Source organism: Leucopleurus acutus, assembly GCF_964270905.1.
Source record: "Leucopleurus acutus genome assembly, chromosome: 5".
Classification (NCBI taxonomy): domain Eukaryota; kingdom Metazoa; phylum Chordata; class Mammalia; order Artiodactyla; family Delphinidae; genus Leucopleurus; species Leucopleurus acutus.
In genome coordinates, this window is record NC_139147.1 from 69,005,967 (window position 1) to 69,020,676 (window position 14,710).

Sequence of the window (14,710 nt, forward strand, 5' to 3'; positions counted from 1 at the left end):
GGATAAAATATGGATGATTTAAGAAAGTAAGTCCAAGTTGTTTTGGGGAACTGGAAAAGTAAATGAAACAGAGAAAGAGACCACGTCTGACAGAACCGCTTGGCTTTGGGTCTGCGGAGCCCATAGCAGGCAGGAGTAATTTAGGAACTGCTGTATCTCATCGGAAAGCCACTAGGCGTGACTTCTGAGAAATTGTGGAAATCAGATGAAAAATGTCTGAGTTCCGGCAAATCTTTTCACAGGGAGAAACAGAATGACACTGAAAATTCCAGTCCAGTCAGCTTCACAGCAGTACCTGAAAAGGTGATACAATCAACTTTCAGTCAGTCGGCCTGCAGGCAGTGTGACAGGGGAAGGGGGGCCAGGCCGCCCTGCCGCAGAGATGCCAAAAGGGAGACTTACCCCTTTCACATCTCACTATGCAGTTAATCCACAACACAAAGAGGAAAGAAGACTGATTATTAACTGGAAGAGGAGTTCATGCTACAAACAATTGCTCAGGTCAGGGTCTACTTTCCAGAGAGTGGATAAATGCTGAGACAAGGGCTTCTCAGAGACTGTGAGAGAAGCACACAGCTAGGAGCCCAAGATGGGTATTAGTGTCTCTTCAACTCTTGGTCCAGATGAGCAGGTTTCAGGCTTGGTAAGTCACAGAGCACTTTTTTTTCTAAACAAACTCCTTACAGAAGCTCTACAACTGCAAGAAGGAAGAAGCAGGCTCCTCTGGTGGGAAGGGTGTGGGGAGGTGGGCAGAATGGAGTCGGGGCAGGGAGGGGAGTGTTCCACCCACCGGCCCCCCCCTTGGGAAACTGAGGCCTCAGAGCCGTCAGAAAGATCACTGGGCTGGATGAAGGAATTGAGAACAAGATTATTGACTGTGACACTGATTACAAAATAGGTCGATTCTATAAAACACAAGGAGGCAGGAATGACTTTTATAAATAATCTCTAACAGTGGCAAAAAGAATTCACTAGACCAAGGAACTAACTTAAAATGGCCAGTGCAGGCAGGGCCCGTCCCCTCCCCTCCCCACCTCCTCCCCCTCTGCTTCCTTCTCTTCTCCCACCAGCAGATACACACGCAAGTCAGGCAACACAAACCAAATGCAGTCCATGAAGCTCAGGTTCACCAAAGCAGCTAACAGAAAAGAGAGAAGCTCGGCTCCAGTTTACAACTTGTAAACAACAGATAGCTTTGATTCTGATTTGAACAGCCTAACTAAGTGCCTCAGATGAACAACCAAAACAATGACTTTGACTCAGTTTATAACTTAAGATTCTTTTTGAGTGTTCCGTCAAAGAACGTTTAAGAGGGCCTTTTAGCTATGGTATGCTTTTTGTTAGGTTGTTTTACTGTGGTAAGATATATATAACATAAATGTGCCAATTTAACCATTTTTTAAGTGTACAATTCAGTGGCGTGAATTACTTGCACGGTGTTGTGAAACCATCACTGCTATTTATTTCCAAAACCCTTTTATCACTCCGAACGGAAGCTCTGTACCCAAGAAGCAATAACTCTCCACTCCCCCTCCCCCCGCCCAGGCTACCCTGTAGTCTACTTTTTGTCCCTATGAATTTGTCTAGAATAGATATTTCATACAACTGGAATCATACAATATATGCCCTTTTGTGTCTGGCTTCTTTCACTTAGCGTAATGTCTTCAAGGTTCATCCATGTCGGAGCGTGTGTCAGAATCTCAGTCTTTTTTACGGTAGAACAATATTTCATTGTACAGACATAGCACTTTTGTTTATTCATTCATCTGTTAATGCAGCGGTCCCCAACCTTTTTGGCACCAGGGACCGGTTTCGTGGAAGACAATTCTTCCACGGACGGGGTTGGGGGGGGATTGTTCAGGAGCTAATGCAAGCGAGGGTTCAGGCGGTACTGCGAGCCATGGGGAGCCGCAGATGCAGCTTCGCTGTCTCACCAGCCACTCACCTCCTGCTGTGCGGCCTGGTTCCTAACAGGCCGTGGAAGTCCGAGGCCCAGGGGCTGGGGACCCCTTTGTTAATGGATACCTGGGTCTTTTCCACCTTTTGGCTCTTGTGAATGTACGGCGTGCTTTTACAGCCATGGGAGGAAGAAGGTGGGACTGTCCACTGGGGGCAAAGCAGGCTGGGGTGCCTGACAACGTCAAGACCAAAAGGCAAGACAGACTGAACACAGAGCAGGAGGGAGGTCATAGCCTTGAGGAAGGAGCTGGTGGAGAGGCAGGGAGCCAGGATTAACCCCTACGATGCAGCGAGGGAACTGGCTAAGTGCACTGCTCAACTTGCCGAGGGACCCCGGCCGGTCCTGCCGCTCTCTGGGCATCCACTTCTGCACCTGCTCAGGGGCACACTGCAGCACACCAGATGCTTCTAAGGGCCTTCCAGTTCTGACAATCAGTCCACCAAGATCTTGACCATCAGGTGATTAAACAGTTTACAGCCTAATGAAGGACTCTGTTTGGAGGATGGAGCGAGAAAGGGGACTTGGGAGATGACAATGGTCCAATCCCCCAGGAAGGAGAACACGGTGCCCACCGCAGAGGGTGTAGGGAGTGCTGGCAGGGCCTGGGCCCCCCAGGGGCTTGGCTCCAACTGAGTGTCAGGGAGGAGCAGAGAAATGGTTACAGCAGAAGCTAGAAAGAGCTTGTCTCTGCTGGGACAGAGAGGTTTCTGGAACCAGCCTGGCCCCATCAGGGAATTCTTTTTTTTTTTTTTTTTTTGATGTGGACCATTTTTTAAGTCTTTATTGAATTTTTGTTACAATATTGCTTCTGTTTTTTTGTTTTGGTTCTTTGGCCGTGAGGCACGTGGGATCTCAGCTCCCGGAAAAGGGATCGAACCTGCACCATCACACGCCCCTGCCCCCGCCACCCCCCCACCCCCACCCCCCCCCCCCCCCGCCTGGCATTGGAAGGCAAAGTCCCACCACTGGACTGCCAAGGAAGGCCCATGGGAATTCTTAAACCAGTGGTGAAGGAACTTAGGAAGAGGCTTGGTGGGCAAGGCAAACAGGAACCTGAGTGATTTCTACAACAGACCCTAGTGACCTGTGGTCAGGTCCCCTTGAAGGACACAGCTTGGATGGCGACACAGCATGCCTAAGAGGTGGCGTGGGAGAAGAACACAGAACACGGTCTCATGCCCATGCTACTAGCTGTGTGGCCCTGTCTGAAACAATGAACCACTCTGGGTCTCCCTCTCATCTATATGATGGGCAGCTCAAAAGCCATCATCTCTATGGCCTCCATCCAGGGCCATTTCCAGGGCACATTGGAACAGAGAAGGGGTGTCAAGAGCGATCCCTTTCACACTCATTCTTTCAGCAAATGTTTATTGACCACTGCTCTGTGCCAGGCATTGTGCTACGTGCCCTTCCTTTGGCCTACCTGATACCCAGGGGACAGACAGAAGAGACAGCAACAGTATCTTCTTGCAGAGATTTGCAAAGGCTAACTGAAACAGCCAGTACAAATAAGGCTCCTCGGACAAACTACGCCCCCTGCAGTCTGGCTTGCTGCGAATGCCAATCAAGAGCTGTGATCCAGCATCAGGCACCTGGATCCCAGGTGTGACTCTCCAGCCCCTGGGAGGGGCCCTATCAGTGGGCTGGGAAGGGAGGGAAGAAGGCGACTGGGGTTCAGGTATAAGCTGGACTCACCTTCACGCAGGAGTAGATCACGGACACAAATACCACCAAGGTCAGCAGCAGGAAACAGGTCAGGTAGAAACTCAACATGAACACGGAGCTGGAAGGAGAGAGGAGGTGGGGAATTCTGGGGCTCTGAGACGCCCCGCGAAGGAAGCAGAATTTGCTCCATTTCTGCTGCACCTCCGCCTAGTCTTGGGTGCCCGGCCCCTGACTCACTGAGGAGGGATTACTGAGCCTTGAGAACCGATTCGGAACCTGCCTCCGTAACGGTCTGGCTCCTGCCCTTCCTCCCGGTCTTGTCACTTTCCTGGGGGAGCATAGCCCACACAGGAGCCAAACGAAGAACGGGGTGACACCTGCCCAATATTTTGCCTAATTCTTAGCTATCCATAGACTCACTTCATTTAGCCTGGAAGGACCCATTTTAAAAATCACCTGGCTGTTCTCTCTAGGTAGTCACTTATGGCCTGACAAGTAACTCTGAAGGCTGAACACTGGTTTGATAAATGGCCATCCTGTATAGAAATGCATTGGTCAACAGCCCAACCAGCTACTCTGAGAAACAGCAGTGACATGTCCCTTTGGAGGGCAGAGTCCCTAAACCCTGTCCCCTTCCTACTTGCCAGATGCACAAGTCCTGTTCAGCTTCTGTTCCCCTATTCCCACCCAGCTCAACAACAACCGTAAAAACTGCAAGGATCTCCTGCTGCCCCTCCTCACAGAGGCAGGTCACAGGTGAGCTCAATGTTCACAAAGGGCTAGTATCCTCGGGCGAAAGAACTGCAAGTGACTTTCCATCCGGAGCCCGCTGTGGCCCTCCTGGGGCAGGGGCTGGTCGAGGCACAGCACTCCCTACCGACCACAGGAGGCCCCAGAAACCCCTTCTCCCTTTCAGGGAGTGAGACAGCCTGACATGACAGGTGTTGTCAGCAGGTTAAAGGCAGGTGGAGGACACAAGAAGGCAGGTGAAGGCCTCTAGGGAGGCATCTTTGTTCCAGGCTCCCCCAGAAGCCAGCACTTAGCTGCCTGAAACAAACAGAACAGGGGAGAGAACTCTCTTCAGAGGGAAAGAAAGACCTTTCAAGTAGCTTTTAAGGCTTCCCTGGAGAGAGGACGGCCAGAGAATGACCTCCATCCATGCCTTAGCAGCTCGGAGCTGTGGCCAGAGGAGGGAGTGAAGCTACTGCGGGCAGAACAGGGATCTGGTATAACCCAGCCCCAAGCCACGCTACAGAAAGAGAGAAGCAGCAAAGAGGCAGGATTATGCCCCCAAGTGAAGGGGACTCTCAGCTGCAATGGGACGGAAAGTCTAGGTTGCTTATGATACCTATAGCTCCATTTCAATACAGGAAATGAGTCCTATGACAGTAAAGACCCATGATCCCACCAGCTCTGCACGGTCTCAGTGCAGGGGGCAACGGACATTAACTGCATAACCAGGGTGCAGCTGGCTGCCAGTGTCTGGTATCCTGACAGGGTCATAGCAGACACAAACGCAAGGGCCATCTCTTCAACGATAAGGTGCCATTAAAAATAAAAGGCACTGAGTGATAAGACATGCCAACGCCACGCACCTCCTGATGTGATGCCCTGAGCAGGACACGCCACTCCTGTGGGATTCTTGTGAAAAATACATAACCTCCATCCAATCATGAAAAAGCATCAGACAAATCCGATTTGAGAGATTCCACACTTCAATTAGCCAGTACTTACCAGAAGTGCCAAGGCCATGGGAGGTAAGTAAAGGCCAAGGAAGCACCACAGATGGGAGGGGACTAAGGAGCTACAGCAGCTAAATCCAATGTGGGGCCCTGGCCCAGCTCTTGGAACACAGAAAAGACATTTGGGGGAATGCTGATGAAATCAGAATACAGCCTACAGATTAGTTCATATATCATTGCAGTGTTACTTCCTGATTTTGATTACTCTCCTGCAGTTATATAAGTTGTCAATAGCACAGGAAACTGGATGAAGGATGTACAGAAACTCCCCGTAGTACTTTTGTGCCCTTTCTCTAAGTCTATAATTATTTCAAAATGAAAAACAGAAGGTGTTGGAGTGAGGGGACTCTTCCAGATTAAGTTAGATTTATGAGACATGACCAAACGCATCCAGTGGATCTTGAGTAGATCCTGGCTGTGAATAAACTAAGAGTAGAAGACATTTAGGGGGACAGTTTGGGAGATTTGAATACAGACTTGGTATTAGATGATTATAGAGGAACTGGGGTTAGTTTAGTTTGGTACATAAAGCATTGTGGTTAAGAAGCAAAATGCCATTAAAACAGGTGTCTATTGACGTGTTTAGGGGCAAAATGTCCTTGTGTCTAAAATTTACCTTAAAAAATCAGAAATATACCTTTAACTAACACAACATTCTAAAGCAACTATACTTCAATTAAAAAAGTCAGAAAAAGATAGATTAAAAAACCTTTCAAAATATTAACAATTGTTCTGGGACTTCCCTGGTGGCGCAGTGGTTAAGAATCCACCTGCCAATGCAGAGGACACATTCAAACCCTGGTCTGGGAAGATCCCACATGCTGTGGAGCAACTAAGCCAGTGCACCACAACTACTGAGCCTGTGCTCTAGAACCTGCGAGCCACAACTACTGTGCCCACGTGCCACAACTACTGAAGCCCGTGCACCTGGAGCCCATGCTCTGCAACAAGAGAAGCCACCGCAATGAGGAGCCCACGCACTGCAACAAAGAGTAGCCCCTGCTCGCCGCAACTAGAGAAAGCCCCCTGCACGCAGCAACGAAGACCCAACACGGCCAAAAATAAATAAATAAATAAATAATTTTAAAAAAGAACAATTGTTCTATCTAGGGGATGAGTGTTGATTATATTAATTACTTTATGTTTCTGTATGTTTGAAATATTGCATAATAAAAAGTAAAAAAATATGTGTGTATATATATATATATATATGTGCATATATACATATATATACACACACATACATACATGGAGAGGTTATCTTTCTCACTTAGCTGTGACCCTACTGTGAATGACTACCTAACAAACACTTCATGTCCAACAGCCCATTTCAGAGTGGTCCCCTTGGAAGCCACAGGCCTCTCTCAGTGACACAGCCAGTCCTCAGAAGATTTCAGGAACACCTTTTAGAGAAAAGTCTTCAGAATCTGAAATCCATTCTTTGAAATATCTGGAGTAGCATAAAACCCTTATTTTTTGAAGATATACTGTTTTTTTGCAAGAACCAAAGGTCATGCAGAAACCAGCTTGGTTAATACTTTGGGTGACTCAATGGGCAACAGTGGTCTGCGTTAAAATGGGATGAGAGGATGAAGTGGAGAGAAGGGGTCTCCCGTGCGCTGGGCAGTGCCCAGACAGAAGTTTTCCACCTGCAATGAGCACATGGCCTACCCATCATGGGGGAGGCAGACTCTTGGCTTCCTGGTCTCACTGAGGACAAGACTGTAAACTTCTCCCTGCCTGAGCAAATTCAGCTCAGACTCCCACCTCTGCTCTCCTACATGACCTCCCCTCCCACCCCTGGAGCCCCTGCAGCCAGAGGAGGGAGCCCGGGAGGGATGGGGTACTTACTGGGGCACAATGGTGATCTGGACAAAGCAGATGAAGAGGAAGACGAGCGAGGCACATGCCACGTAGGCACCGAATCGGTCATCCACCTGCTTGGAGTACTGAGAGGACACGGGCAGGGTGAGTGGGCGGAGGCACCTGGCCCTGTCTGCTCCAGCCCCCCTCCACCCCAGACACACCTGGGACAGCACGCTCCCAAGACTTGGAAGACCCAGTCGAGAACCAGCACAGGCCTTAGCTCTCAAGAAACCAGTCCACTCACTACATGGTGGTGCCTGTGGGGAGGGCCGTTGAATTATGCTAAACCAGAAACTCTGCAGGGTGGGTCACCATGAGAATAACTCATAATGATCACGGCTCACATTCCTGAGCACCAACTACACACCAGAACACGTGCTGGGGCTTGCAACCATCACTGCACATCCTCACGAGCGCCCCAGGAAATAGGCACAGGACTGCTGCTGTTTCTACTTCAGAGATGAGCGAGCTGAGAATCTGAGAGGTCACTCAACTTGTCCAGTGTCACAGAGCTCATCTCCAAGGTCCTGACTCCCAGCCCCCACCCTCCCCACGACACCAACCAGCTGCACAAATGGCCGTGCTGGCAGAAAGTCACCCAGAGAGGGTAATCCATGAGTCAGTTCCATTTATGCTGGTAAACAGACTAAGTTCCCTTCCCATAATTCTTCCCTCCTGATTAGGCGTGCCTCATTTGACCACGGCATGAGTTCACAGGAGCCCATGTTGACGGAACACATGGGAGACCCTGTGACATGTAGCAAAGACCATGGACCAGGGTCTTGTTCTGGCTCTGTCACTACTTCACTGGGTGGCCTAGAGCAAGTCACCCAGATACTCTGAGCTTTACTTTCTCAGTCACAATTTAAGGAGACAGGACAAAGAGCTCTTGACTGCCCCTTCCAACTCTAATACTCTGAGTTTCCAGTGTGCCAAAGGCAGCTGGATGGTCCATTGGAAACTATAATAATAATAATAATAACAATAGCAATAAAATAATACAAATAGCAGTGTTTATTGAACATCTACTATGTGGCAGGTACTGTTTCATGTGTTTTACATATATGGATGTTTAATCCTCACTATGACACCATCAGGTAGGTATGTTAAAAATCCCCATTTCCCAGATAAGGAAACTGAGACACAAAGAAATTAAGATGTATCCTTTTCCACCAAGGAAGTCTCCCTAAAACCCCCATTTCCTGGGTAGGATAGCATCAGAGGTGGGAAATGGAAGTGACAAGAAGGAGACAGGGGAGGGAGCCGTCCTGTTGCCTCCTTTCCCTCCCCTTGGTCCTGGTTCTGCACCAGGGTGGGGGGGTAGGGGTGGGGGGTGGTCCCCCCCAGGGTGCTGTACCTTCTTCTCTAAGTCAGGCTCCCTGAAGGTCAAGAGGAACTTGCGAACATGCTCAGATCGTAGCCTGTCGATGCTCCTGGCGTCAATGGCACGGCCCAGAAATTCATCCACTTCATCCTCGGGGTTCGCACTTTCCTGGGCGTTCCTGGGGAGCAAGGGGCGCAGACACAAGACAGGCTGACCACCAGGGGGCGCCGCTAGGGGGGCGGCTCAGCCCGCACACCCGGACCCATCAGAGGGGCTCGATCAGCTCTAATAAGGGGTGGGGAAGCTGGGATTGGCACCAGGACGGGCCAGAAGCCCGAGTACTCACATGTGCAGAACACTGCCCAAGGCTCAGACCCGCGGGCTGGGGGGGCCTCACTGACAATAAGGATTTTCTAACCCTATTGATGTATTATTAAATGATAATGATAACATGAATTATTCTCAAGGGTTTGTTTTTCCCCTACAGGTAACAGTCTCTGCTCTTCACTCTCTAGCTGTACTGTCATCCTGAATTGAAGGCTGAGACCAGGAGGCAAGACCTCTGCCACAGGGCCTGGAGCCACCTGGCTGCTCTCGCCTGGCCCAGGGGACTCTCTGGGAAGCACATTTCACAATCTTTGGGTGCTGAACTAAACACTCGGCTTGTAGCGTGGAGCCCAGTCCTCGAGTGGGATTTCTGACAGCCCCTGAGACTGGGGAGTGGAGGAGAGAGACAGGCACATTCCTTCAGGGTGCTGGGACGTGGTCAGGCACTGGCGACCAATGTGCAAAGCCTGCATCTTCCTGGGAGGCGCGTGCGTGTGTGTGCGTGCGCGCGCACACATGCGTGTGCTGAGTGTGTTGTGTGTGCATACGTGTGTGTGTGTGTGGAGTGGAGATTATAAATGGGGGATGCCCAGGCCCAGCCTCTCCGCTGGGGGCCTGGGCTCCCGGGCTGCTCGTCTCTCAGGTGCAGTGGGCTCTGTTCACTCCCAGCCAAGACTGCGAGACCTGGGCTCCTTCTCCATGGAGTACGGAAACTGAGCTCCAGGCACATTTGGAGACATCCCCCAGGCCGAGGGAGCTGAACTGAAGAAGGACAGGTTACTCACTTGTCCTTGGGATCTTCAAAGCCCTAAAAGAGAGGGACGGAGAGAGGAGGAGAGGAGGATGAGAACCAAGGGGATGAAAACGGGGAGGCTGCAGCGCATCCCCTCTCACAGGTCACAGAGAGCACTGTCACTCAGTCATCCCCTCCTTCCTTCATTTGGCAAATACAGCTGGGTTTGGGACGGGCTCCACGCTAGACGCTGGGGTCGCACTGTGATTTTACTTCACCCACTGGCAAAATCCAGGAGTCTAAGCTCTTCGTGTCCCCATACCCAATTCCTTGTCATTCCCCAAACCTTCCTTCACCCTCCTCCTGGACCCTGGGCTTGGTGGGTCCCCTCCCAATTCTGCCACTTACTCAGATGGAAATAAGAGAAACTGCCAGGCCGATCAATCCCCACACGCCTGTGCACACCTGTGCACACACACAGCTCATGCACACTCACACACCCCCAACTCCCGCCAAGCACACATAAAATCTCCTGGGACTTCACAAGTTTTGAGCTTAAGAAAACTAAACTCTGGTTACCTGCAACAGCTCTTCTGGTATCTGAGAACTAATGTGTTCTTCTAAGGCTGGAGCTGGCTGGGGACCCAGGAGGTGAGGAACCTGCCTGCCCTGGTTTGATTACTGTTCTGATGTTCACACACACAGGGCAGGGGTGAGGGTGGGAAGGGCCCTTACTGGTTGCCAAACTCAAGGCCCTACCTAGAGTTCATCTATAAAGGACAGAAGTGTGTCAGGGTCTGACCAACTGTGGCAGAATGGAGGGAGGGGCCCCTAAAATGGGAAGGGGTGGGATCAGGGAGGCAGTGGGGGAGGCACAAGCACCCCAGGACAGGCGGCTTCAGGTTGCCAAGACAAGGACAGAGGGTGGCCTCTTGTCCCTGTGGCCCAGCATGGAACACGCTGCTGGGCAGCCAGGGGGCTTGGCAAATGTCGGGGGAACCCAAACCCCAAATGAACACAGCTCTCTTCATTCCCACTGAGGAGTGGGGTTTACGACGCTCTCCGCGAGCCAGAGCTGCCGGGCTCTGAAATAGACGTGGGGCCCGTGGGCACTGAGGTGCTGTCTATTCTCCTCACCAGCTCAAGGCTCCCAGGGGCCTTGGCAGCCCCTAGTGCCACATCCAAGTGCCCAGCCGTGGGCTCTGAGCTCCTCCCGGGCTGCCCAGTGGCTGTCTTCCTTTCTCCTCGTCCTCTGAGAATCACCAAGCCCTCGGTCCAGGCTGCAGGGCCCCGCCCACCTCACTGTCCCCACTCGAGGCTAGAGGAGTTGGGGTCTCTCATGTGAGTGCCCCATCTGGGGGCAGGCAGGATCTCTAGGGCACAAGCTCGAGTGGGCGGCAGAGAGTCCGGACAGGCCAGTCTCTGTGGACCATGGCGAGGGGCTGGCCCGCTGATCTCCACCACAGGGGCCAGCAACGATTTTACTCGGAGGACATCCAAGCCACATTATGCCTACGCTGGTCTCTACAGCTCAGAACTATACCTGAAATGTGTCTAATGAACCTGTCTCTGACTTCCTCCAGTGCTCCTTTGGTGGTTTGCAGGGGCTGGTGTTGGGGGCCAGGTCCGCTCTAGGCTTCCTGGGTGCCGGGCTGGGGTGGTGAACTGACCGCAGTCAGGGAACACTTTGGTGGATAAACCATGGCAAAGGGCCTTTAAGAACACAGGCCAGCAGACTGGGTTCCAGTCCCCCGACCTGCTTTCTAGTCCTAGGACAATGGTCCCCAGCCGGCAAGGAGGACACTCAGATGGGTTCCTGCCGTTGTGCCTCAGCACTTCTGGAGAGCAGCTCAGCTCAGTGTTTCTGTTTGGTCCCCGAGTCCTCTCCTTCTGACCTACAGCAAGACCAGAGGCCGTGGGCCCCTCTGCTCGTCTACACTGAGGTGCAGACTCCAGTTTGCACGCCTGCCCTGGCAAAGCTGCTGTGGGGAACACTTGGGCCCAGCCTGCCGCCTCTGAAGAATGCACAGCTTACCCGAGCCCGGTTAGATGAGCAGGAGTCCACGTACGATCTCCCGTCAACCTTTTTATTAATAAAGAACCTTAGAGGACGTCCCTGGTGGCGCAGTGGTTAAGAATCTGCCTGAAAATGACTCTACTACCCAAAGCAATCTACAGATTCAATGCAATCCCTATCAAACTACCACTGGCATTTTTTCACAGAACTAGAACAAAAAATTTCACAATTTGTATGGAAACACAAAAGACCCCGAATAGCCAAAGCAATCTTGAGAATGAAAACCGGAGCTGGAGGAATCAGGCTCTCTGACTTCAGACTATACTACAAAGCTACAGTAATCAACACAGTATGGTACTGGCACAAAAACAGAAAGATAGATCAATGGAACAGGATAGAAAGCCCAGAGATAAACCCATGCACATATGGTCACCTTATCTTTGATAAAGGAGGCAGGAATGTACAGTGGAGAAAGGACAGCCTCTTCAATAAGTGGTGCTGGGAAAACTGGACAGGTACATGTAAAAGTATGAGATTAGAACACTCCCTAACACCATACACAAAAATAAGCTCAAAATGGATTAAAGACCTAAATGTAAGGCCAGAAACTATCAAACTCTTAGAGGAAAATATGGGCAGGACACTCTATGACATAAATCACAGCAAGATCCTTTTTGACCCACCTCCTAGGGAAATGGAAATAAAAACAAAAATAAACAAATGGGACCTAATGAAACTTCAAAGCTTTTGCACAGCAAAGGAAACCATAAATAAGACCAAAAGACAACCCTCAGAATGGGAGAAAATATTTGCAAATGAAGCAACTGACAAAGGATTAATCTACAAAATTTATAAGCAGCTCATGTAGCTTAATAACAAAAAAACAAACAACCCAATCCAAAAATGGGCAGAAGACCTAAATAGACATTTCTCCAAAGAAGATATACAGACTGCCAACAAACAAATGAAAGAATGCTCAACATCACTAATCATTAGAGAAATGCAAATCAAAACTACAATGAGATATCATCTCACACCGGTCAGAATGGCCATCAACAAAAAATCTAGAAACAATAAATGCTGGAGAGGGTGTGGAGAAAAGGGAACCCTCTTGCACTGTTGGTGAGAATGTAAATTGATACAGCCACTGTGGAGAAGAGTATGGAGGTTCCTTAAAAAACTACAAATAGAACTACCATATGACCCAGCAATCCCACTACTGGGCATATACCCTGAGAAAACCATAATTCAAAAAGAGTCATGTACCAAAATGTTCATTGCAGCTCTATGTACAATAGCCAGGAGATGGAAACAACCTAAGTGTCCATCATTGGATGAATGGATAAAGAAGATGTGGCACATATATACAATGGAATATTACTCAGCCATAAAAATAAACGAAATTGAGCTATTTGTAATGAGGTGGATAGACCTAGAGTCTGTCATACAGAGTGAAGTAAGTCAGAAAGAGAGAGACAAATACTGTATGCTAACACATATATATGGAATTTAAGGGAAAAAAAATGTCATGAAGAACCTAGGGGTAAGACAGGAATAAAGACACAGACCTACTAGAGAATGGACTTGAGGATATGGGGAGGGGGAAGGGTAAGCTGTGACAAAGGGAGAGAGAGGCATGGACATATATACACTACCAAACATAAGGTAGATAGCTAGTGGGAAGCAGCCACATAGCACAAGGAGATCAGCTCAGTGCTTTGTGACCGCCTGAAGGGGTGGGATAGGGAGGGTGGGAGGGAGGGAGACGCAAGAGGGAAGAGATATGGGAACATACGTATATATATATAACTGATTCATTTTGTTGTAAAGCAGAAACTAACACACCATTGTAAAGCAATTATACTCTAATAAAGATGTTAAAAAAAAAAAAATCTGCCCGCCAATGCAGGAGACACGAGTTCGAGCCCTGGTCTGTGGAGATCCCACATGCCGCGGAGCAACTAAGCCCGTGAGCCACAGCTACTGAACCTGCGCTCTAGAGCCCGTGAGCCACAACTACTGAGCCCGTGTGCCACAACTACTGAAGCCCACGCGCCTAGAGCCCGTGCTCCACAACAAGAGAAGCCACTGCAATGAGAAGCCTGCACACCGCAACAAAAAGTAGCCCCCGCTCGCTGCGACTAGAGAAAGCCTGCCAGCAGCAACGAAGACCCAATGCAACCAAAAAATAAATTAATTAATTTAAAAAATAAATACATAAAAATAAAAATAATTAAAAGAAAAAGAACCTTAGAGACCTTACAACACTCATGCCTAAACCAGCACAGCTCATTACTACATCTTAAAAGCTGAGTAAAAGTTGGAACAAGATTTAAAGAAATAAACTGCTGACTACGAGTTACTCCCCTCTAACTGCTCTCAGTCAGTGCTTAATCCAATCCCCTCCCCTCCACCGCATCTTCAGTGGAAGTCAGGGTAGAAGCTTTCTTTTTGCATATCTTTCCCAAGGGTTTCTGGGCGAGTTTAACACCAAAAGCCAATGGTGTGCCTGGTGGCTGCCAGATCCCATCCCATCCCTGGCCTAGACACTGGGCTGGCAGGGGCCCAGGGGATGGTACTTTGATGCTGGCCCCTCGGGTGACTCTGCCCAGCAAGGACGGGGATGGGGAGCCTCTTCTCTCCCTCTACAGGGGTGTCCCCGAGCTTTCTGATCACTTTGCATTCCCTCCCCACTGGGTGAAGCAACCAACACCACGGAGGAGCCTTTCCGACAGCCAGTCTCCCGTGAGACTGTTTCCCCAGTTACAGCCCTTCTGCTAATTCTTCCAAGGTTTCTTGTCCTAACAATGATTAATGTCTGCCAAATCGGTGCTTATAGTCCAAACTGCCCCCTTGGAGACTCTGAAATACCTAGAGTCCATCTACACCAAATATCGCTAAAGAAAAAAACTTTCTGAAGATTTTAAACGGAGAACGTACCAGCAGGCACCTTTCTTGCCTGCTGGTGGTTCCTCTCCACCTCTGTCCTGCCCCATCTTTTTATTCCCTGCTCTCCCTCATCTCCTGCTCCCCCCCACCCTGCATCTCCCCCTTACCCTCTCTGTCCTCCCGCTCT

General features: G+C 49.8%; 1 protein-coding gene across 1 annotated transcript in view; it reads right to left on the bottom strand.

Annotated features, from left to right (window-relative positions):
* ADCY5 (adenylate cyclase 5) overlaps nucleotides 1–14,710 on the bottom strand; it is a gene marked incomplete at both ends in the record, with an annotated part of 154,628 nt that overhangs the window by 27,007 nt on the left and 112,911 nt on the right. The window contains 4 exons of the mRNA XM_082839585.1: nucleotides 3,656–3,743; nucleotides 7,219–7,316; nucleotides 8,591–8,735; nucleotides 9,670–9,692. Of these exons, the coding sequence (XP_082695711.1) occupies nucleotides 3,656–3,743; nucleotides 7,219–7,316; nucleotides 8,591–8,735; nucleotides 9,670–9,692 (354 nt within the window). The remainder of the gene's footprint in view (nucleotides 1–3,655; nucleotides 3,744–7,218; nucleotides 7,317–8,590; nucleotides 8,736–9,669; nucleotides 9,693–14,710) is intronic.